General features: G+C 34.8%; 2 protein-coding genes across 2 annotated transcripts; both read left to right on the top strand.

Annotated features, from left to right (window-relative positions):
- The first annotated feature begins 13,959 nt into the window (after positions 1-13,959).
- On the top strand, positions 13,960-14,879 carry LOC149556711 (uncharacterized). The gene has a single exon (XM_089831179.1). It carries the CDS (start codon positions 14,038-14,040, stop codon positions 14,563-14,565), a length of 528 nt encoding a protein of 175 aa, XP_089687305.1. The 5' UTR covers positions 13,960-14,037; the 3' UTR covers positions 14,566-14,879.
- An 8,274-nt stretch (positions 14,880-23,153) lies between these two features.
- Positions 23,154-24,120, top strand: LOC149556710 (uncharacterized). The gene has a single exon (XM_089785906.1). It carries the CDS (start codon positions 23,239-23,241, stop codon positions 23,767-23,769), a length of 531 nt encoding a protein of 176 aa, XP_089642032.1. The 5' UTR covers positions 23,154-23,238; the 3' UTR covers positions 23,770-24,120.
- The last annotated feature ends 232 nt before the right edge of the window (positions 24,121-24,352 follow it).

Genomic DNA, 24,352 nt, shown 5'->3' with positions numbered 1-24,352 from the left:
TTCTAAACTAATCTTTTCCATGCATTAAATAATCCAAATCACCAATACTTATTGTCAACACATTTTGATTATTTTGAGAATTCAACCGTGTCAGCTACAAATCTTGATTCCTTCTCAATTTGTTAGCTTGTTGAAACTTGGTCATAACTACATCATTTTTCTTAGTCATCACTGAATACCCAATCATCACTAAGTTGTCATTCCCAATTTACACCCTACAACTTGGTCATTATTTTCACTTGACATTCTCTATTACTCGATTAATACTAATACTCAACCAACATTCTTTTGCTCGACAATGCTTAAGTTCCTTAATATTCTACTTCAAGTACTTGGTTTCTTCACAACTCTTTTGCTTCTCAATTGATATTTCTTCATTTCTTATTGTAATGAATAAACAACACATTATCTTGTCAAGTACTAACAAATCAAGTGCCCATTATAATTTTATAACATTTTCACATATTAACTTGACCTTTCACTAGGTCATCTCATGATCTCTTCTTTTGAAATCCTCTCCATCAATCAAATTATATGGCACTCTACACTGTTAGTAAATGTTTTACCAATAAGGTTTGACATCAACAACAACGTAACAATTGTTCAATATTTGTAGTTCCAACAATTATGTCCCCTTACCATGAATTGGTAAAGGATCATAAGAGGTCGTAAGGGATATTAAGAGTACTAGGATACATTAAGGTATCATAGGACCCCTTATGACCCCTTATAATCTTAATGTATAGTAAGATGTCCTAAGGGGTATTGAGGTATTCTAGGATACAAATTTAATGTATCCTAGGACCCTTTAATGTATTGTGGGACCTCTTAAGACCCCTTTTGACCCCTTTTGGCCCCTTACCATCTATTATGACTCCTTACGAGATCCCAAGGGGTTTTAATGGGTATTAGGATACTCTAATGTGTCCCAAGACTCAGATCATGAGGATCCATAATGGGTCTTTAAGAGATCCTAGGATACGTTAATGTATCTTAGGACCCCTTAAGACATGTATGACCCCTCACTATACATTAATGTATGATAAGGTAAAATATATTAATGTATGTTAAGGGTTCATATGTAGTCATAAGTGGTCTTAACAAGTTCTTAAATACACTAATTTATATCATAGGACCCCTTAAGACCCCTTAGGATATATTAATATATCTCTCTCACCCTAATCCTACTCTCTCCCTCACCCCTTCTCTACATCTCTTTATTTGTCTCTCCCCATTGTCATATCACAATCTCTCTCTCTCTCTCTCTCTCTCTCTCTCACACACACACACACACACACACACACACACACACACACACACCCTCTCTCTCCCTCTTTTTAGAATGGGAGAGGGAGAGAAGGTCAAAAGTGTGGAGACTGGGGAGGGAGAGAGAAAGGGTCAGAAGTGGGGAGAGAAAGAGGGTGTTAGAAGTGGAGAGAGAGAAGGGGAGAGAAGGGGGTGAGAAGTGGAGAGAGGGAGTGAGAGAGAGGTGGGTGATAAGTAGAGAGAGTGATCATATGAGACACATCATATATGGTGTACATTATTCTGCACACAACCATTTTTGTATGCATTTAATTTTGTTTTTGAAATCAAAAGCGACCGAAAACAAGAGGGTCGGTCCTTACAACCAAAATGTTGGTAACTAGCACATCACTAGCAAAAACCAACAGATAACATTACTCAAACAAAAACAAACTAAGAAGCAACAAAACCACTATATTTCTACCCAAACTACTAACCAGCATACTACTATGAACAAAACCATCTATTCTATAGTAGAAGTCAATAATATTAACCATACTATTGTAGTTCATAATATAAAACTGTTGTCACAACTAGGCAAACCAAGTCTGAGTAACTGCTAGATACTAGCTATTCAAGTTTTAAAGAAGATAACATAAAGTAACTAGGATCCAATGATCCTTTAAAACCACTAACTTATTTCTCAATTTTTTCCCTTCCCTTCCCTACCAGTAAAACCTAAGACCAATCATCAGCAAGAAGCTTATAGAGGAGCTTATGATCCTCCATGTTCATCCCTTTTTCTTCTTTCTCCTATGCCAGCAATTAGAGGGTGGTAGCTATAGCATGAGTGACCTTTAGGGAAAATTTAGAGAAGGTGTAGTTCCCTTCCTCTAAGGTTTTAACCCTTTGATCCATTTGAGAAATCACCTCCTTTTGCTCCTCGACCTTTTCCCTGTTTTCAGTTTTTCCCTTTTTAACTTCCTCTTTAGCTTTTGCCATCTGGTTATCATCTTGCAAAACCTTCAGGTTAAGAAAAACCTTGAATTTTTCCTTGACTGGGGAAGAAATGGTAATGGGGGAGGTATCCACTTTGCTATTGTGTTCACAAAAAGTAATGGATTACAGGGTAAAGTTGGCCGAAACATGGGTAGTCTCCATAGTGATGGCATTTTTGGCAAACACCTGGGTATTTCTAGCAGACCTCTGGGCATTATCAAAAAAATTCTCACTCTTTTCTATCTCCTCTTTCCCTTTTTCTCTCTTGGAGTTAGAGTTATTCTCCTCCTCCCCTCCCTGTCATTATTCTCAAAGTTCCCTTCCTCCTCTTCAACCCTGCATCTGATAGATTTTTGCTTATACCTTGCCTAGGATTGGGCGAGTCTTCCTGATCTTCTCCTACCCTTTCCCCCCCCCTCCTCCTCTGAGTCCTCCTCTTCCACCTCCACCAATTTTTAAACTTTAACATTTTTACTACCCTTTTGTTCAAAAACCACTTTAGGTTTATTCATTTTCTTATTTTCATAACTAGGAGAAGGCCGCGGGGTATGAATTTTGGTACTGGTACTTAGTGGAAAATTCGAACTATGGCACTACTTATCGACCACCGCCACCCTAGGGGGGTAAAGGGAAAGATGAAATTGGTACAGGCAGAAGATTAGGCCTTGGTGAATAATGGTGAAATTATGCCCCTTGTTCCTCTTCTCCCTAACATCACTAACCATATCCCCCAGAGAATGTAACATAAAAAATGGAATAGAAATAAAATCCCTATTTCTAAAATGAAACAAGAGGGGAAAGTGGTAGTAGTACTAAACTCTGAACCTACCCTCCAACATAAGGTATTTCATGAGTACAATTCAGATGTCATCCCATGGGGCTAGCAGCTTATCCCTCTTGAATCCTCCTTTGTAGTGCACTGGTTCTTCGTCATCAAAAAAAAAAGTTGCTCATACTAGCCTCATCAGCTATTTTTGTGACCTTCCTCCATTTTTTCCCCCTCATAGATAGCCTGGTGGCCATTGCAATTACTTCCTCATTCACTTAAAATGTGATGCCATTTATGGTTACCTTGTTGTCGTTCTACCCATTAACCAACTGGAGAGCACAATTCTCATCATACCCTGCCATCACCTGCATGTAAGGTAGAAATCCCCCTTCCTTTAACAGGAACCAGGTAGCCATCATGTCCTTGAAATTTTCCATTTTTGTGGGCTCCAACCTATTTAAATCTCCACCCATTTCTTCCTCACCTTCTTCCAATTCCCTCACCTTAGTGATGCGCATCTGAACCTCCTTGTTTTCAATATCACTATGAATAATATTATCCCTGAGCTTCTCTGCAATGAGCAAAATAATTTTACAAGCCCATTTTCGACACACTTCAAATTCCCATACAAATTCATTATGGGATTCATGCATGTTTAACATCATAGTTTTTACATCCCTAAAAAAATTGACACTCTGAATAATGATACTATTCATACTTTCAAAGGGGAAGTAATTTAAATTCTGCATTATGTTACCATAATGGTGAAAAGACAAACTCCTTAATTTGCATTCATTCATTATCCCATTTGTATAGCCACGTCTTCTCCTCATTTCCCTAAAACTTTTATTAAATTTAACAAATTTTAACTTTCTAAGGAAGAAATTGCCAAATTTGTCCCTGACCTTTATTTTTGTCACCATAATTAATTAATACTCCCCCCTCTTTCCTTACATATCAAGGACTTAATATCCTCATTTAGATTTTCCATGTTTCTCCAGCACGTGATTGCCATTAGTTCAAATCACATGGCAGCAACAACATCGACCACCTTATTTCCTTCTTTGTAGATGTGTTGTAGGTGGATATTCTCTATGCCATCTAAAATATGCCTAATGTTCGTGATGATAGTCTAAATATTCCATCCTGGTTGGGAAATTCCATTTACTATATCAATAATTAATTTGGAGTCCCCTTCTATGGTCATTTCCTTAACTTGCATTTCACTGATCAGCTAAAGACCCCAAAACAATGCCATTGCTTTAGCCAAATTATTACTTCTGCCCCCTACCTTCCTAGAGTAGACTAACATCACATCACCATTCCCATTTCTCAGCACTCCACCCGTCGCTCCTATACCTCCTTTAGTGGCTCCATCGAAGTTTAGCTTAAATTGTGTTAGGTTTGGTGGTTTCCATCTCGTTTGTTCTCTCTTTAACACTTTGAGTTATCAAAAAGATAACAATCCTCTTGAATGCCCCAATTTTCAGTAATTTTCCCTCCTTGCCTACCTGGTTCTTCCTTCAATGTCTTACATTTGGCAACCCTTATATTTTCCTTTAGTAATTTCTCCATGATTCCCATAACCACCTCCACAAGTTTTTCCTCCTCCCAAAATATTCTATTGTTTCTTTCTTTCCATATATGCTAGCAAATATATGGTGGAACAATTCTCCATAGAAAAACCAATTTTGGGTGATAGAAGGGACAACTCCAGTTCTCCTCAAATTGACATAAGTTATCCTTTAGAATCCAATTTAGACCAAATTTCTCCCACATCATAGCCCAAATCTTTAAGGTGTTCTGGCATTCAAGGAATAGGCAGGAGATACTCTCCTCCTTTTCTTTACAAAGATAACATCAGTTTGTGATTAAAAAAAACCCTTCTTTCAGATTGTCTAGAGTTAAAATTTTACCATGCTAAACAATCCACCAGAAAAAATTAATTTTAGGGAGTAGATTACTAATCCAAACTTTACTCCATAGTGGGGGGAAGGGGTCCTTACTAAAGAGGTGTTTATAAGCTGATTTGACTGAAAATTTGCCACTAGAAGTTAAGTCCCAAACCCTAGTATCCTCCTAGATTAGAATTGGGGGTGTTTGTGCTCCTAACTCTTCCAACTCCTTAAGAAGTTGAATGTCCTCCTGGGACTAATTGTCTTTATATAGTTTCTTCCACTTCCTCCCCTGGTCGATATAGTCCTCCACGTTCCTTCCCATGTCTTCCTTTAGTAACTCCATTAGTCTTTTGAATTTGTTGTAAACCAGGGATTTTCCCCCCATCCAATTATCCTCCCATAATTTGATACTATGCCCATTCCCTACTATCCACCTTGTCCCTTCCCTCAATAAGCTTCTACTCTTGACAATATTCATCCAAATTTTGGAACCTCTAGGGAGATCATTATTGAAGAGATTCCAAGTGAATAGGGAATTTCACAAATATTTAGCTTTCATAATATTACCCTAGTCAATATTATCCTCTCCCAGTCTCCAACCAATCTTCTTAAGGAGGGCCTTATTCAGGTCATGAAGTCTTATTACTCCCAACCTCACTTTCTCCTTTGGTTTACAAACCTATCCCCAGTTGACCAGGTTTAATTTGTTCTTCTCCTCTATTCTTGACTAGAGGAAATTCCTCTATATTTTCTCAATTTTGTCTACCATATTTTGGTTAATTTTTAAAAGGGATAGAAAGTAAATTGGAATGCCTTGAAGAGTCATCGAGAGCAATTGAAGTTTACTAGCATTGCTTAGAATTTTCCCTTTCCATCCTGCTAACTTCTTCTAAATTATTTCCACTATAGTATTCCAAAAATCATTAGTCACCTCCTTTGTGGTTAACGGTAGGCCAAGATAAGTATCTGGGAGGTTGGCAATCTGACAACCTAAAATGTTCCTTATCTTCCTTTGTAATGAGGCATCAGTATTAAATAAATATATCTTACTTTTATAGTAATTAACTTGTTGGCCTGAACTTTCTTCATAATTGTAGAGAATAGCCTTCCAAGCTTCAACTTCCATAACAGAGGATTCTCCAAAAAAGAATGTATAATCCACAAATTGTTGCAACACTTTAGTATCAACAGAGGTAGTAGGTTTAATCCCTTTAACACATCCAATATTAACCAGTTTAGAGAATGACCTCCCCAAAACCTCAGCCACCATAATAAATAAGTAGGGGGATAGTGGGTCACCCTATCTAAGTCCTTTCTCTGCTCCAAAATTGCCCCAAGGGGATCCATTTATAAGAACAAAATACTCAATTGTGCCTACCATCATCTTAATCAAATTTATAACTTTATCATTAAACCCCACTCTTTCAAGCACATCATAGAGAAAGTCCTACTTCACCTTATCATAAGCCTTGGAGATATCCAATTTGAAGGCCATTTCAGGTCTTTTATTTTTTTCCATTGAATGTATGATCTCATGGGTGGTTATCACCGCATCCAGAATTTGTCTTCCTAGAACAAATTCCTTCTATGGAGTACCAATTATTTTCTCCAGGAATGGCTTTATCCTGTTGACTAGAACTTTGGCAAAGATCTTATACATTGTATTGCACAGGCTTATAGGCCTAAAATCCAGAAGATTCATTGGTGTCAGAGTTTTAGGGACTAAAGCAATAAAAGTTTTATTTATCCTTTTTAGAATCTTCCCTAATTTAAAGAAGTCTCTGGTAGCCCTGTGTTGCATAAAAATGTAACCAAGGAATAAACACTAAGCAACTAATGCACATTATCATGCAAAACCTCAAAATATGAAAGAAAACAATGTAAAATAAAGATAACATGAACATCAAAATAGCACTATGCAAACCTCATGAAACCATAAAGTGTAGATGATTTCATTGCTCATGGGATGTGGTTGCTCACAAATCCAGCAGCATAACAATGAGGTTAGAAGGTAGATGTGGAAATGAGGAGAGGGCTCTCCTTTTATAGAAAAATGGATGCAACAGACAGCTAAGATCGAATGCAAGATGGAGGGCTAGGATCCCTCAGGATTGATGAGGTGTCAATGAGGTGGAGGACAAGTAGACTCCACATGGATTAGGGTTTTGACCATTGAAAGGAGGCAATATGCTCACACATGTGTGAGCAACCTCTGATGGTGACATGATCAATGAGGTGTGAGAAGCATGGCTTCTCACACATGTGTGAGACAACTTGATTCTCATGCAAGAGGACAAGTGTGCAAGAGGTGTGAGAAGGATGGCTTCTCACACATGTGTGAGACACCTTGACTCTCATGCAAGAGGACAAGTGTGCAAGAGACATGAGGGATAAGGAAAGTGTGAGCACACACTTAGGATTAAGAGGAGATTAGCTAGGATGATTAGGAAAAGAAAGCATGATTAGGAAGTGGGTAGGTTTAGCATGATGGGTTAGGTAGGCTAGTGAGGTTAGGTGAGCGTTAAAAGTAAGAGCCATGTGCTCAAATAGGATTAAATGCAATATTTAATTCCTAGTGGGATTAGGAGGGAATTAATTAAGTAAATGCCATAATTAAAGTGAAAGGGGTTAGATGCAAGTGGGTATTGGTTAGGATTTAAATAAACCTTAGTTTATTTAAATCAAGGTAAGGAAAACATAATTAAATAAATGTAAAATTTATTTAATTAAGGTAGAGGAATTAAATAAATAATAAATATTTATTTAATTGGTTAGGAATGGGTTTTGGACAAATTTAGGTGTCTACAAGCCCAAATTAGTTCACTTTTTACAACCTCCTAGAAATGCTGGAAAAAAGCTAGAGGGAAACCGTCCAGTCCTGGGGCCTTATAAGCTTTCATAGAGAACACAACACAATTCACTTCCTCCTTAGTGATGTTTCCTAGAATGTGATTTTTTTCTACAGCACCCAGCACTTGTGGGATCATATTAATCAAACTTCTTCTGATAACCTAATTTCTTGCATTGTTATCCTTAATGTAGGCCTTGCTAAAATATTCCACCACATGTCTTCCCATCTCCTCCTAGTCCTTAAAAAGCCTTACCCCTTCTCTTTGCAACTTGTTGATTGTGTTTCTTCTTTTATGCTTGGAGGCTGACCTATGGAAAAAAGTAGTGTTTTTGTCTCCCTCTGTTAATCATTAGACCCTTGATCTTTGTTTCCAAAAAACTTCCTTCTTAAAAATAATATCCTTCCATTTTTTTCTATATTCCTCTTCTTCCTAAGTTGCACTTTCTAGGTTATTTCCTTCAGCAATCTCCCCTTGGAGCTTTTTAAGTTTTTCCTCCACTTCTCCTTTGATTTTGAACAAGTTGCCAAAGGAACTCTTAGCCCAACCCTTAACGTTTCTCCTTATATTATCAAGCTCTTGGGTCAATGTATACATTACAGTGCCATCTAACCTTATATTCCACCATTTTTGGATTCTATCTTTGAATTATGGGTGAGATTGCCACATTATTTCATACCTGAAAGGTTTCGGTCCACCTTTTAAACCATCCTCCCATAGAAAGATTAAAGTGGAATGATCTGAAGTAGTTCTAGTAAGGTTCTCCAGAATGGAATTGCCTAATCGATTCTAGTTCCCTGTCACCATCAACCTATCCAACCTAACCTAGATAAGATCACTCCCTTTTCTATTATTGGTCCAAGTAAATGGGTTCCCTCTCAACTCCACATCAATAAAGTCCATTCTACTCATAAAATCATTAAGATCTTGCAAAATTTCAAGGCAATCCCTGTTCCCTCCTAATTTCTCTGAGTGATAAGGGGGGGTATTAAAATCTCCCATACACATTAATTGTTTATCTTTCATAGGTTCTAGCATCCTTACTAGTTTTCCATACGTTTCCTTTCTCTCTACCTTACTATTAGAAGCATAGATATTAATAAGTCCCCAATGTTGAATACTAGTTTGGAATTCCATTATTATGAAATTTCTATCCTTCCATACTTCAACCCCCACAATAGAGCATGGGTTCCATAGGGTAGCAATGCCCCTTGAGGGTCCATCAGCATCCATAGGCATGTAAGAAGCTCTCGGCCAAACATGACTAGCAATTCTATCAAACTTAGCACTAGACATTTTAGTTTCTTGTATTAACACACAATCTACCTTTTCCTTAAATATGCATTTTTTTAGAGCATACTACTTCTAGGGATTATTTAACCCCCTTAGATTCCAAGAGAGGAATTTAATTCATTTCTTACCTCTAGTTACTTCATGTTTTAATGGTGAGCTAGGAAGAGGGTGGTGAATCACTATTTCACCTTCCTCCATCATTTCTCCTTCCTTAAGTTCCCCCAAGGGTGAACTCAATAGTTCCTCCAATTTGTGTCTAAAGAGATATTCCTCCATTTTCTTCTTATCCTCGAAAGCTTCTCCCTCCCCAGGTTCAGTATGCCCACTTGGTCCTTTGCCTAGGGTGGTCTGCACCAGGTTCTCCTCCATATTTTGTGCATTAGCGGTCTCCTCCTCCAATCTTGGGGCTTTGAGGGTTCTCCCATGGCCTCCATTACAATTCTCGAGGAACCTTTGTTTTGTTTATCCTTCTGCACTTAGGCCTTATAGTCAACTATAAGGTGTCCAAATTGACCACACTTCTGGCAGAATAGGCCCACTTTCTCATATTCAATAGGTTGAACTTTCTCTCCCCATTTGGTTTTGAGTGTGACCGTAGTCAGGAGGGCCCTATTTAATGCCACATTCACACAAAATCTGGCATATATCAGTCATGATTTTTGCATAGTCACTTTGTCCGCAATAAAAAAGTGGCCAAAAGAATTTCCCACCCACCTTAGGATTTTCTCATCCCAAAATTCAAGGGGTAGTCCAGGTAACCTTACCCACATTAGCATCAAAGCCTAGGTGCCACCTAGTTAAGGCCAAATAATGCTTTCCATAATACCAAGTTCCTAAGAGTATGAGATTGATATTCTCCTCTGACATGAATTTAAAATAGAAGATGCCACTTGGCATTGCAGAAACACCCACACTACCCTTAATTTTCCATTTCTGACTCACCCACTTAAGAACCATCTCGATTGTGGGTCTAAAGGCAACGAATCTGCCCACAACCCAAAGTTTAAGGCCAGAGGTAACACTGTCCACCAAAGTATCAGCGAGGGAGATCACTAGCCCATCTATGCCTTGAGTAATCTTGGGATCCTCCATCAAAACATTAGCCACTGTAGAACCCACTAATGCATTTTTCCAACCTCTCATGGTCCCATCTATCAACTTCTGACCACCTTCTAGTGGACAACCAGCAGGTCCTCCATTACCCAAGATAGTGTCGATAAAAGTCTTCCCATCCTCACCCATGGCCCCACCTCCATCTATTGTGTCCTCCAAATCCTTGCACAATGCTAGCACCATTTGCAAATCAGGGTAAGGTGGAGGATCCAGAGGCTTAGGGCCCACCATGAACAAATTCAAATTTTGAAAATGAGTAGCAACAAGTTGCAAAGTGGTAATGAGCGGTCTTATAGTAAGATTTTATATTTATTTTTGTTGCATGGGGTTTGAAATCATATTTTATGTTTCTTTTTAATATGTCATATTGTGCACACCATACAACTTGCTATTAACAAACCATATAGATCAACATACCAAACCATATGATGTTCACCATATATAGTGATACCTTAACCTTCTGATTTATGGGGGACCAAAAAGATGAGTGACTTATTTTTGGTCCTCCATCTTTGTGCACTTACCCAAAGTTAATAGAAAATGCTTCATAAATTTTATGTGTGAGAGATTTTTTTTTTTAAAACTTTTCTTCAACCTTATCTCACAATCATTTAAATTCAAGTATAAACACTCAAACATGTCATTATATTATTCTTCTTACTTCATGGGATCAATAATTGTCATACATGTATCCAACTCTAGCAAACTCATCTTTGAGAACAAGTGTACATTTAGCACATTTATTTATTGCATCAATATCCCTATATCTACCATTATTATATGTTTAATATGATATTAAACTCTATAAAAATGATTTGGTTACATACCAATATTTAGGATTACAAATTAGAGATGTAAACGTATGGAAAAAAATGCAAATTGATATCAATTACAAAACCTATATAAATTGTTCCAATTGATTAAATAATATTTAAAATTTACTCTTTCCATTGTTCCAAATTTGTTAACTTCTTTGTCATAGTATCCCTACAACTTAAAAATATAATTCACAATTGCATTTAAACAACAATTTGCTAATTAATAATTTCAAACCCCCCTCGCGCGCGCGCACCCTCCTAAAGGAACAATACAATTAACATTTACTATTCCATTATGTTTACATTTAAGGCTGAAATAAAACAATGATTTTCTTTAATATTTTTCACAAAAAATTATATAAAGATTTATTTTTGTGTATGTATGGTTATACATATATGACATAATTTTAGAATATTATTTGATTCTTATTTTAAATTAGCTTTAAATACAAAGAATTAGTAAAAATGATTATAATATAAACAAACTCTAATATATTATGCTTTTGACAAAATTGTGAAAGAGTTATTCATATTGATATTGTATTTACTACTACATGATTCACTATTGCTATCATATTAAAGACTTTTCATCCTAAGCCTGATCAATCAAATTATTTTGATCTAATTTTTGACATAAAAATTTGCATCATTATTATTTAAAAGCATTTTTCAAAACAAACTAGATTTGAAGAAATTAAAAGCCAGGTCTTTACTACATTTTACTCTCTTTTACGAGTTACTTATATTTTTAGGACAATTTAGTTTTTTCTTCTTTATGTAAAAGACTATTTGCATGAGTGATGTTGGTATGTTAATATAAACAATCATTGAAATGTATATGGTGAATACATGATGTGTATGTGCATTTTATTGGAAAAGCATTCATCTTATATGTGTGTCACATTCATGTGTACATTTGGTTTTGTATAACACATGGATTTTTGCTTACTTCTAAGAAAGTGTGCACATGGGTGTCTATATTATATGTACTTAATACATGCACGTCTACCTATGCATGAATACATGCACATGCATGCAAGTGTATAAATGATTTGGTGTATTTGTGTGTGTACTTGCAAGAATCTATAGCTTCCCAAGAATCCATGTTTAAGGGAAAAACTTAAGACAAGTAATTCAAATTGACAAACTAAGCAAACTTTTAAATATTAAAACATATTAAGTGTAGAAAAGCATATAAAACTTATTACTAAACACATCCACTGAAAATAATTATTCAAAAACTATCTCAACTTAAATAAACTATACTTCAAAATAAACTATGCTATTTTTTTCACATGCCTATTGCTATTACATGTTAGAATAAACTATAAGAAACAATTTGTTGACATTATTGAATTTTTCACAACTCTAACATATCATCTCCCAAATAAACCATACATATAATCTCATCTTAATTCCACATAACTATTAAACATCTTCTTCTCACTACCTTACAAACTTTACTACACATTACAATCATCTTGCTCCACTCAAACCAAAGATATATATACAAACCATTCAACTTTGATTATGTGAAAACATTGTAATCGAAAGACAACAAGCATGAAATGAAAGAAATTCGATGTTGTAGATACAAAAACTCATAAACTAATAGTTTAACCGTTTCCATTTATTTCTAATGGACTCTAAAAAAAGAAAAGAAAAGAAAAGTTAAAAATAATTTAAATTAGTAATATTCTCTAAATTGAACAAACCTATATTTTCCATAACCAACATTCACAAACATTTACCAACACTAATTCTAGCTATCACCTACATACACACTCCAACATACAATTTTTCACTTTGTACAATTAATTAAATAAAACTAAAGAAGAGCATATTTTGCGATGAATAGGCTTTCTCGATTAATTTATAATATTAAAAAATTCAAATAATTAAAAACTAATTTACACCTTCCATTGATCATTTCACTACTATATATAATGCTTGGGCTAGTCCAATAGGCAATATGTTAGGTGAACACTTTAGACTGGTAGGTGAACAAAATAAACCTATAGAGGTGCACTAAAAATGTTCCATTAATACATATCACCAAAAAGATGACATTTTATTTTAAAAACACAACCATTCATGTGGTGCCACATGAGTGCACTATTAAACATGATTTAGTGCATACTTGAACTTCATCACTTTGTAAAACCATTTTTGAAAAATATTTAATACAACATAGTATTTAACCACGTGAACCTAATTTTTTTCTTTTAAATAAAAGACTTAGTCAAGCTTAAAATTTTGAATAATTTGAAATTCCCATGACAAATCCTCTCCCACACCTGAATTTAGAGAAAAAAGAAAATAAAGTTTTATTAAAAATTGTTTGTGGTTTATTCAAACAAAATTCACCTCACCTAAAATATAGGGTGGAACTTGAAAGTCGCTTGCCATGCTCCATCGTGGCGAGGAACCAAAACAGGTGTTAATTTGTACGGGGAACAAACGTTGGAGCGTCCACCCAGTCGACAAATTGGATATTATTTTATTATTTAATATTAATTTAAATAAATAAATTTACTACTTTGTAAATTTCCAAGAAGTAATAAATTTACAATATTCAGACATTTTGTCTCCTGCATATCCAATTCGACAAATGTTGCTAGGAAAGAGAGAGAATAGGCAAATTGCAATAATGCGCCATAGGTTGCTTGATCAACACTAAATCATTTATCTACAACGTGGTATTAGCTGGATGGACTCTTTCCAATTGTTGGCTTCCTAAAGCTTCCAGAGCCGTGGGGCCCCCCCCGCAATGGACGTTCAAAAACGGCAGGCGCCAGTCGGGGTCGCTTATTTTTTCTCCTCACAAGAACTGCGGAAGAATTTATTCCGACGGGAACGAGTACAAACTGAAAAATTCAAACCGACAGGTGGCAGCGACCTGTATTAGTGGACCCCGCAATTGAAAGGTGGAGGTAACCGAGGAGGTGAGCTTGAAAAAACTAGCATCCGCCGGGCTTTCAAATCGGCTATAAATTGAGGCAACGATCTACCCTCGGTTTGACACCAAAGGCAATCAAGCAAATTGGAAAAGAATGGCTTCTGCAAAGAGTCGATCCAGCGCCCCTGTTCTCCCCCTTTCCCTTCAACGTTCCCTCTCGCCCACCCGCCATTTCTTCTCCACTAACCTTTACAATTCTTCTCCTGTACTCAATTTCGACCTAGCCAGATCTGTGAAGCCAAAGAGGAATCTGCAGGATCGCTCGCCGATCCGTTCGGCTCCGCTCATGGCCGGGCATCGGCCAGCTGTTCCGTCTGCTTCAGAGAGGAAGATGTGCCTCTGCTCGCCCAGCACTCACCCAGGCGCCTTCCGTTGTAAGCTTCACAGGAATCCACCCCCGTCTTCCTCCGCTTCTTCAAATTCTCAGCTGCATATGCGCAGATCGGCCATGAAGAACTCGCTCGTGAGAATCGGGAGCGTGGAAGGGGGAGAATGGATGAAGAAAGCCCTCTCTGCGCTCATACGCCCCTCTTCTCATCAAGTACGAAGGAGGACGGAGTTCCAACCGCAGCCGAGCAGGCTCCGCCATATGACCAGGGCGGAAGACGAGGCCGTTTCCTGAGGGCGAGGTCGTTACCCTCTTTACACAACTCACGCTTTTCTCGATCGAGAGAATTGCCATAGCTGCAATCAGCAGGCTGCGCGGAGCTCCTGGTCTTTTGATTTTTCAGCTTAGGGTTTGGTCACATAAATGGAATGAACTGGTACAAACCCTCGAATATCACAGCCTGCCGAATTGCATCGGTAGTTCGATATTCAGAAAAGCTAAAGCATTCCGCTGACAGAAAAGAGAACTTTAAATAAAAATTGAAGTTTGTAAAGTGTATATAATATTTACTTCCAATTTCATTTCCTGCACGCTGTCAGGATTTTTCACTTCTGTGAGAATAATTGAATTGTTAAGCCAAGTATACAGCGATGGTAAAAATATAATTGGTAAATAGGTACAACATACCAAATCGTTACAAACACACACACGATGTTTTAAGTGTAAACGGAGGTATTGATGCCTGTTCAGAACTCTGTTCATTTTACCTTGGGCCTGCGAGTAAGTAAATACGTTACAGATTCAAGATTCCCGTCATATGTTACAGAACTCCGTTTACGTTCCACCGAAGCTGTTTTGACAGAGGTATGTGCAGGTGCTTCTGTTCATGCATTGAGTTTTGCATTTTGTTTTTTGTCAACGGAAAAATAACATTACGGCGTTATTTTTGGTAGTAGCTGACTTGTTTGCATTGTTCGTATCTCAGGTTTGGTGAGTTGCCTTCGGCAGGTAGAGCGGCCTTGCTGATGACGGGGTAAATAACAAGTACAACCACCAAGAACGTTGTTAAAATTTCCAAATCAAAATTTTAACTTCAAATTTACCAGAAATATTATAATCTCACCGTCTTCAAAATGTTGGTAAAAACAGGTAGATCAAAAAGTGGCTGTAGATACACAACATGACAACAGTTGTTAAAAGTATAACAGCTACAGTAAATTCCGTAAGGAACAGTTCCATATCTAAACAGAACAGAAGGCAGCTCCGCTCTTAGAAATGTTAGGCCATGTTGTTTGCAGATTCACTTTTTTGGAAAGACGAGATCATTTCAATTATGTATTTGCAGTGGAGCAAAGGTGTTGGAGATAACAAGAGTGTACAAAAAGCAATCGATAAAAAAGGACGGAGAAGCATACAGACGATTTGATTTCTGCGACTACGTTCAAGGGAATAAGGCAGGTAAGACGGTCGAACAAGAGTCCTATAAATTTCGAGTATTGAGTACAAAGTTCGCACAAATCAAGACAATGAAGTTAACGAGTAACTAATTTTTGGATTTAAAAAAATGGTTCAGAGGTGAGAGTTAAAACTACTCTCTAAGGAGAGCTCATGATTTCCGTTAGAATGTGGAAGGGTTCTATAGATCTTGGAAAACTGAATACCATTTCTAAATGGGCATATTTTAGACCCCCAAAGTTTGACTCCATACTTAGGCATCTTATGTTCTTCAAAGTTGGACTTTCTAACATCTTCTTGTGTAGGTATGTGTAATATGTTTTCTTTGAAGTGTAGCTCTTATTATTTCATTCATTTTGGAGTCAAGGGTTTAGAAATCCTCTTGACTTGGTTATTATACTAGGGTGTCCTCAATACTTGACTTCCTTCTTTGTTTTTTAATATTTTTTTCTAGTCAAGGTTAAGAAATGGACACTCAGGAATGTCCAAAAGCTGAACCAAGGCTGAAATTATATTAATGCTGCGAATACTGCAATCAATTACAAAGAGATGTATTCCAAAGGCCAAACCCTAAGGGAATGACGTCTAGAATGTTACAATAGAGAATGACCGTCCTCTATTGCCAAAAAAAGGAGTGTGATTCACACATCCAAGCTCTTATCAAATGCAAGTCATAACCGTCCCATAATCAGCAATGAAACTTTCAGCCCTATTTATCCTTTTCTTCATCCTTCTGGAAGGAACTAAAACATTAATTAATTACAAGAGCTAGAAGCTTCCTCCTTTCAATAATTAATGCATTCTCTAGAAATTCCTCCCTAGCAATAATTAATTAAATCATGAGAGGCTTCTGTCCTTCCAATAATTAATACATACCCTAGAAGCTACTCCCTTGTAATTAATAATTAAATTAATTAAATACAAAGTCACCTTTTAATTTTTAATTGAATGACTTTATAAGAAATTAATTTAATTTCTTCTTATCCTCCACTTAGACTTTGGAGAACGTGAAGGCCAAAAGATGGGATCATTACATAGTTTACCTTTTTGATCAATGTGATTGCTAGTATACCTAATTTTTCACTTGTAGATTCATCTTGTTGATGACAATCACAACATAAGAATGATGATCCATACAAACTAACAATGTTGATCATCTTAATCATCATCGTGCCAACAATCTCCTTTTTTGGCAATGTTGACAACACTTGGAGAATTTTTTTGAAGAGTCTAAAACATAAAATTGAGTTACATATAGCTCCCCCTTACATTAATGTTTCTCTCCTAGTGGTTTCTGCAAATATTCATATATTCTACTTTAAACTCCCTTTCATCTAGTACCCATATGCAAAACAACAAAATTTTCTCTGCTACTCTACTTCCTCGTTGATAATAATGAAAAAGGTATGCAAAAAGTTTAAAATCTCAAAAATTACACTATCGGTGTAGGCTCATAGCCTCTTAAATACTTCATCAAAAAAAAAAATTATGACCTATACATCATAATTGTGTGTTCTCTTCAAATTTTCATTACAATCAAACTTTTGATTTGATATGGTAACTCCTCCAAGGCATTCATAGTACTCATCTCTAGTAACGCTAAGACAACTTCAACATCTTTAACTCCATTTTGTAAAATGTCAACTTTAGGAATTAGTTGAATTTGTAGGTCTATTAGATTGTTGACACCTTCTTTTAGTTCCTCCTTCAACTTATTGACTCTAATGCTTAATGCTTCTTTTTCCAATACTAACTTCTAAGATAAAGTATAGGACCTTTTATTTCAATATTCCCTTTCTACACTTGGATTGCAACCTCTTCAAGACCTTTTAGTTGTTCACCTGTTGCAGATGTATCGACTGGCCCAATTGTTCAATAAGTGTTGCCTTTTCATCATAGTTCATTCTAGGTCTAAAAGTATATGTCTAATTGACTCAATGATTTGTTCCTCCTTTTTATGATCTCTCTTAGCTTTAGAATTTATTGCCACTGTCATTTTCATCAATTCTTCTAGACCCATTGTGTTTAAATGTATTGGTCCTTTAATGAATGGTATGCTATCATCATCACTTTCTTTGAGAGTTGACAAGACTTTTACAACTTATTATTGTTCTTGTCCCAACTCACTAATAACCTTTTCCACCTCTATATCTTCTTATTTTTCCTTCTTACCTTCTTCTTGAATTTCCTCTTCTTGTGTTGGTTCTTCCTATTCATCATCTTTTTGTGTTTCATCACTAGTAGCCTCATGATTTGTGTTGTGATTTTTCACCAGTAGGGGTGTGAACATTACTATCTTAAACACTTAGTTCTTTCATGACTTGATCAATGTATGACATGTTAGGAACTTTTGTTAGATGATCATCAATATTGTGAAGGTTAGAATTATCAACTGTAATCTTCACATTCCCGATCTTGCAACCTTCTTTAGTATGAGTGGTCTTGGGATGATCCTCCTCATCCTTCTCTAGTTCATCTTCAACAACATGTACCTCTTCTTCATTTTCTTCTTCATGGGGTTTGAAAAACTTTCTTAAAATCTCTTCAATCTCAACCTATACTAACTGTGTTTCTCCACATAGTAGTCTTGTCAACCTCTTCTTTATTTTGAAATAATTTCTAGTCTAATCAAGAATCACTTTGATTTCTTCTCGATGTAATTTCGATTGGATTTTATTCAACACATATTCAATTAACTCCTTACCTTGATTTATTGTTTCCTTCAACCTAGCTTCTAGAGTATTACACAATGAAGGTGGGACTTGTATCTCAAGAAAAGCTTGGCTAACATTATTGAATTCTTCACGATTCTAACATATTATCCCCCCAAATAACCCACACATATAATCTCATCTTAATTCTACTTAACTATTAAACATCTTCTTCTCACTACCTTACAAACTTTACTACACATTACAATCATCCTGCTCCACTCAAACCAAAGATCTATATATACAAACCATTAAACTTTGATTATATGAAAATATTGTAAGTTGTACATACGAGATATCACAAATTAACAATTTAATCATTTACAAGTTAAAAATAATGCAAACATAAATAAATAAAATATTGAAATGTGTACATTATTCAAATGACACTATTTTAAAACAATTTCCATTAGTAATGTTCTCTAAATTGAACAAACCTATATATATCATAACCAACATTAGCAAACATTTTCCAACACTAATTCTAGCTATCACCTACATACACACTCCAACATATGATTTTTCACTTTGTATAATTAATAAAAGAAAATTATATGTTTTGATGAATAGGCTTTCTCTATTAATTTATAGTATTTAAAATTCTAACAAATAAAAACTAATTTTACCATTGATTATTTCACTACTATATATAATGCTCTTGTCAATACACAAGCTAGTCCAATATGCAACATATTAGGTGAACACTTTAGACGAGTAGGTAAACAAAATAAACCTATATTATTGCATTAAAAATGTCTCATTAATACATATCACCAAAAAGATAACATTTTAACTTGAAAACACAACTACTTATGTGGTGCCACATCGTTGCACCATTAAACATGATTTGTTGCACAAAATCCTATGAGTTTCGTCACTTTTTTTAACCATCTTTTAAACTTTCACAAAAAAATATTGATGTGGCATCATATTTAACCATATAGAATTAAGTTTTTGATTTTAAAATTATAAGACAAATTGATTTAAAAAATAGAATAATTTGAAATTTCCAAATAGCATTTTATAAAAACATAAGAACTCCAACCCCTCTTCCTACACTTTGAATTTAGAGAGTACCAAAATAATGCTTTTAGAAAAAAATCTTTGTGATTTATTTAAACAAAATTCAGCTCACCTAAAATATTAGGGTGGAACTTGAAAGGCACTTACCATGCTCCATCGTAGCGAGGAACCAATAGAGGCGCTAATTTGTATTGGGGAACAATTGTTGCTAGGAAAGAGAGAATAAGCAATAATGCATATAGGTTGCCTGATCAACACTAAATCATTTGTCTAGAACGTGGTATTAGCTAGATGGATACCATGGTCTCTTTCCAATTGTTGGCTTCCATAGCGTGGGGCCCTCCCCCCAATAGACGTTCAAAAAGGCACTAGTTAAATAGCCAAATATTTGCACTAACCTATTAGCCAGTGTTGTTCCATTATTCCTGTTACTTTGTACTTATGGTTACTCTGTACTTGCAAAGAAATGTATTGGTACCAATGACATTGTAATTTCCAATCAAATGATCAACCTGGAATATTCTATATTGTTTTAGAAATGTCAATCAAAGCATACGATTCATAATTATTATTTTTCCATTTTCTTTTCTTAGATTTTTTTACAGGTTCATACAAAAGTATTTAATTAATTACCTATAACATTTAACAATATATTATGTTATAGTAACAAAAATATTTAAGTAATTATATATAATATTAAGTTTATATTATATTATTTTATATAAATAAGATCATTTACTTTAATTTTATTTTAAATATAATTATAAATATAAAAATCGTATATTATTAAAAATTAATATCTTAAATAAGCTTGAAGTCTATGTTAAAATTTAATTGTAACTAAAAAAGTTAACAAATAGAAATTAAATAAAATGATTTTATATGTAAGTAAAAATAATTTAACAAATAAAGATAAAAATATAACATACTTAATTTTTTTTTTAAATATCATATACTATTCAAAATTTAAAAATTAAATTATTTTAAACAAAAAAAATCTATTTAAAAAAAACTAAATTAACACTCTTTCCAAACTTTTTACTTAATAGTTATTAAAGATTTATTTATTTAATTAAACTATTTATTAAGTTTAAGTTTATTATTTTTAATAGTTAAGTTATAAATCTTTATTAAAAATAATTAATTTAATAAACTTCTATTGAACTTTTCAAAAAAATACATTATAAACTTAAATTTATATTTTTAAATTAAATTATTAAAGTATATTTTAAAACATAAACTAAATTTATAATTTAATAGTTTGATTAAAAAATTTATAAATTTTAACTTCAATTATTATTTTTAAAATTAAGTTTAGAAATTGAATTGACAATATTAAATTAAAACTCTTTCAAATAACTTTTTACTAATTACAATTCAATTTTTAATAGTATTTAATATTTTTTTTAATTATTATAAGTATTATTTATTAATATTCAAGTATTGTATTTTTGTTAAAAAAATCAATATTATATTTTGTATAGGAAAATATATTTGAAATAAGTGAATTTACTTTAGACTTTTTAAGAATTTAAAAATTTAAAAAAAAATTATTTCATTAAATTATTTTTATTTATATAGAAAAAATTATCTTTTTAAAAATAAGTGCAAACTACTTAATTTTGAAATATGCTATATATTATGTTAGCTTATTAAGATAAAGAAATTTTTAATAATATATAATTTTTTTAATTATATTTAATAATATAAATATTTCAAATAGTAAATATATTGAAATAATTACTCAATATTATACATAAAAAATTAATTAATCTTACTTGTCTAAAATAATAAATTACCAAACTAACAACTTTCTAGAATTTTAATAATAAAAAGTTTTTAATTTTGTTTTTAAAAAATTTAAAATTTTGCTCAAGTCCACATGTTCTCCACTATTCGTTCGGTTGCTTTTATTGACATTACAAACATAATGTGTGATATTTCGTTGTTAGTGCATTTCACTTTATTGCACAGTAATTTAAATGCTACAGACTAACGGAGGTAAACTGACGGAAGGAAGGCGGTGGCTAATAGGCCGGTGCAAATATTCGGCTATTGAGTCAGTGTCGTTTCAAAAACGGCAAGTGCTAGTTGGTTTCTGCCCCCATAGAAAACTTGCAAATGAAGTCATTCTGACGGGGAACGAATAACAATGACCTATATTAGTGTAAGTAGCCATGAAAAAAGTAGCATCCACCCCCTGCTTTCAGATCGGCTATAAATTGAGGCACCGATCTCCACTAGGTTTGACACCGAAGCCAATCAAGCAAATTAGATTGGAAAACAAGAGACACAAAGCATCATAGTTCCTGCCTAAATGCATAATAGTTATGGAGTTTTCATGGAATGGATAAATATAGGGTTAAAGTGAAGCAAAAAAAGGAAAGAAAATCAAATGATTTTTATTTCCACATTGATCAAATTGAAGAAGAAAGATCAGTCCAATGCAAATTGCTATAATGTGTGAGTACAAAGGGTGTCTTGTATAGTACCGATCTCAATGCCTTTTTGATCATAATGGTCTCTTACAGTCCATAAAGATAATGAGCATTCTAATTCCACTGTAGACATTGCTTGATGCATGACTTAAATACCATTGTTGTTGTTAGAAGATTTGGTCTTTTATTTTTGAAATACAGATTGCTAAATCTATTTATGATGTTTCAAGCGAGTTTAATTATAGGAAAAAATGATTTTAGAACTGTTCTTCAGTTTCTCGATAATAAAATTGTGAAATTTGTAGCCTTGTGAAAATTACTATTATCATAATCAAAAGCTAAAATTTTAATTTTAATTTTTTAAATGAAAATTTCAAACCTGAAATCTGATTTTCTAATATTTTTGTTATTGCTTTTAAATGTTGCAATATCCACTTGCTTATGCCTTATGTCTTATGCCTCTATTTCTGAAACGTCACCTCTATCAAAGTTAGGGCTTAACCTTTTTTTATGTAAACTTTCTAAACCTTGGTAGGAGTTTAGATTTTGGATTTGTAAGATGGCTATATGGTTTTCTATTATTTATGTCAATTATTTAAATTTTTTAATGCTTGATTTCTGAAATGTAAAGTAAAACTAATAATTTTAGCTAAATGACGTGATGGCCCAAAAACTTTTGATGGTAACATTTTTTTTTGGCAATGGAATAACATTTCGGGACTTTTGAAAATCATAAAGAGAAAGAGGGAAGAAAATCATACAAGAGCGGTGGCCTTCATCACATTGTCATGACTGTCAGATTGAATTTCATGGTTGTCGACGGCAGAGGTTAAGCCCTGAGTGTACAATTGCATCCCTTGTTTCTGATGGTGCTCATTGACCGGTTTCTGCATAAAGCCATCCCTTTTCTTCTGCAATCTTTTCACGACAGACTAAACGGAAGATAATCACCAATTGCAAATACACCATAAAAGTATAATGTTTCTTCTACCATCTTCTTCAGCTCATGGCCTTTCACATCTATCACCAAGTCATTGCGCACATTTGTACAAATGCAACGTTTTGAGGTGAGAGCTTTCCAGAAAGTTCTGGCTGAGAGCTTTCTGGAAGGTATTGTAATTTTTGGTCAGAAATTTGAATTTTCTCCTTGCCATTTTCTCAAAGAGCCAATAGCTTAATAGATAAATAGCTTTTTAAGATTTCCTAAATATCTAGAAATTTACAAACTTTAGATGAAACTTGAATGTTGGAAAAATAATTAAATATGATTGGCTGTTATTGCCGAGTTAATCGGTTTTATAGCATTAAACGAATGCGATAGTATCCTGCAGGAACTAATAATGGCTTCTGCAAAGAGTCGATCCAGCGCCCCTGTTATCCCCCTGTCCCTGCAGCGTTCCCTCTCTCCCAACCGACATTTCTTCTCCACTAACCTTTACAATTCTTCTCCTCTAATCAAATTTGACCTAGCCAGATCTGTGTCGCCAAAGAAGAATCTGCAAGATCGCTCGCCTGTTCGTTCGGCTCCGCCCATGGCCGGGCAGCGGGCAGCCGTTCCATCTGCTTTAGCGAGGAAGATTTGCCTCTGCTCTCCCAGCACTCATCCAGGTGCCTTCCGTTGTAAGCTTCACAGAAATTTTCCCCCTTCTTCCTCCTCCGCTTCTTCAAATTCTCAGCTGCATATGCGCAGATCGGCCATGAAGAACTCTCTCGTGAGGATCGGCAGCGTGGAAGGAGGAGAATGGATGAAGAAAGCTCTCTCCGCGCTCATACGCCCCTCATCTCACCAGGTACGAAGGAGAACGGAGTTCCGCCCGCAGCAGAGCAGGCTCCGCCATATGACCAGGGCGGAAGTCGCAGTCGTTTCCTGAGGGCCGGGCCGGAGCCCAGTTTACACAACTCACGCTTTTCTCGGTCGAGGAAATTGCCATAGCTGCAATGAGCAAGCAGAACGGAGCTCGCGGTCTTTTCATTTTTCAGCTTAGGGTTTGGTCACATGAATGGAGTTAACTGGTACAAACCCTCGAATATCACAGCCTGGCTAATTGCATCAGTAGATCGATATTCAGAGATGCTGAAGCATTCCGCTGACAGAAAAGAGAATTTTAAATAAAAATTGAAGTTTGTAAAGTGTATATAATATTCACTTCCAATTTCATTTCCTGCACGCTGTCAGGTTTTTTCACTTCTGTGAGAATAATTGAATTGTTAATTCAAGTTTACAGTGATGGTATAAATATTATTGGTAAATAGGTAGAAATTACCAAATCGATAAGTAGGAGATGATTTCCACAGCTAGTCAAATTGTGATGTGAATATCAGGATTTAACTGTGTGATTTTGAGTCAAACTCGATGACCCATGTTTCATGAGTAGTGATTCAACATGAATCCATCTCTCATGAGAATAAATGGAACACTTAGCACTCATTGGATCTAGGTGATGCTCACAGGGG

This window comes from Cupressus sempervirens, chromosome 5 (genome assembly GCF_028749045.1).
Source record: "Cupressus sempervirens isolate cs-2001-9-10 chromosome 5, ASM2874904v1, whole genome shotgun sequence".
NCBI lineage: Eukaryota > Viridiplantae > Streptophyta > Pinopsida > Cupressales > Cupressaceae > Cupressus > Cupressus sempervirens.
This window is presented reverse-complemented; position numbering and strand designations above follow the sequence as displayed.

What these genes read in the sequence shown, in the direction of transcription:
- LOC149556711 (XM_089831179.1), top strand. Translation starts at nt 14,038, where the DNA reads ATGGCTTCTGCAAAGAGTCGATCCAGCGCCCCTGTTCTCCCCCTTTCC.
- LOC149556710 (XM_089785906.1), top strand. Translation starts at nt 23,239, where the DNA reads ATGGCTTCTGCAAAGAGTCGATCCAGCGCCCCTGTTATCCCCCTGTCC.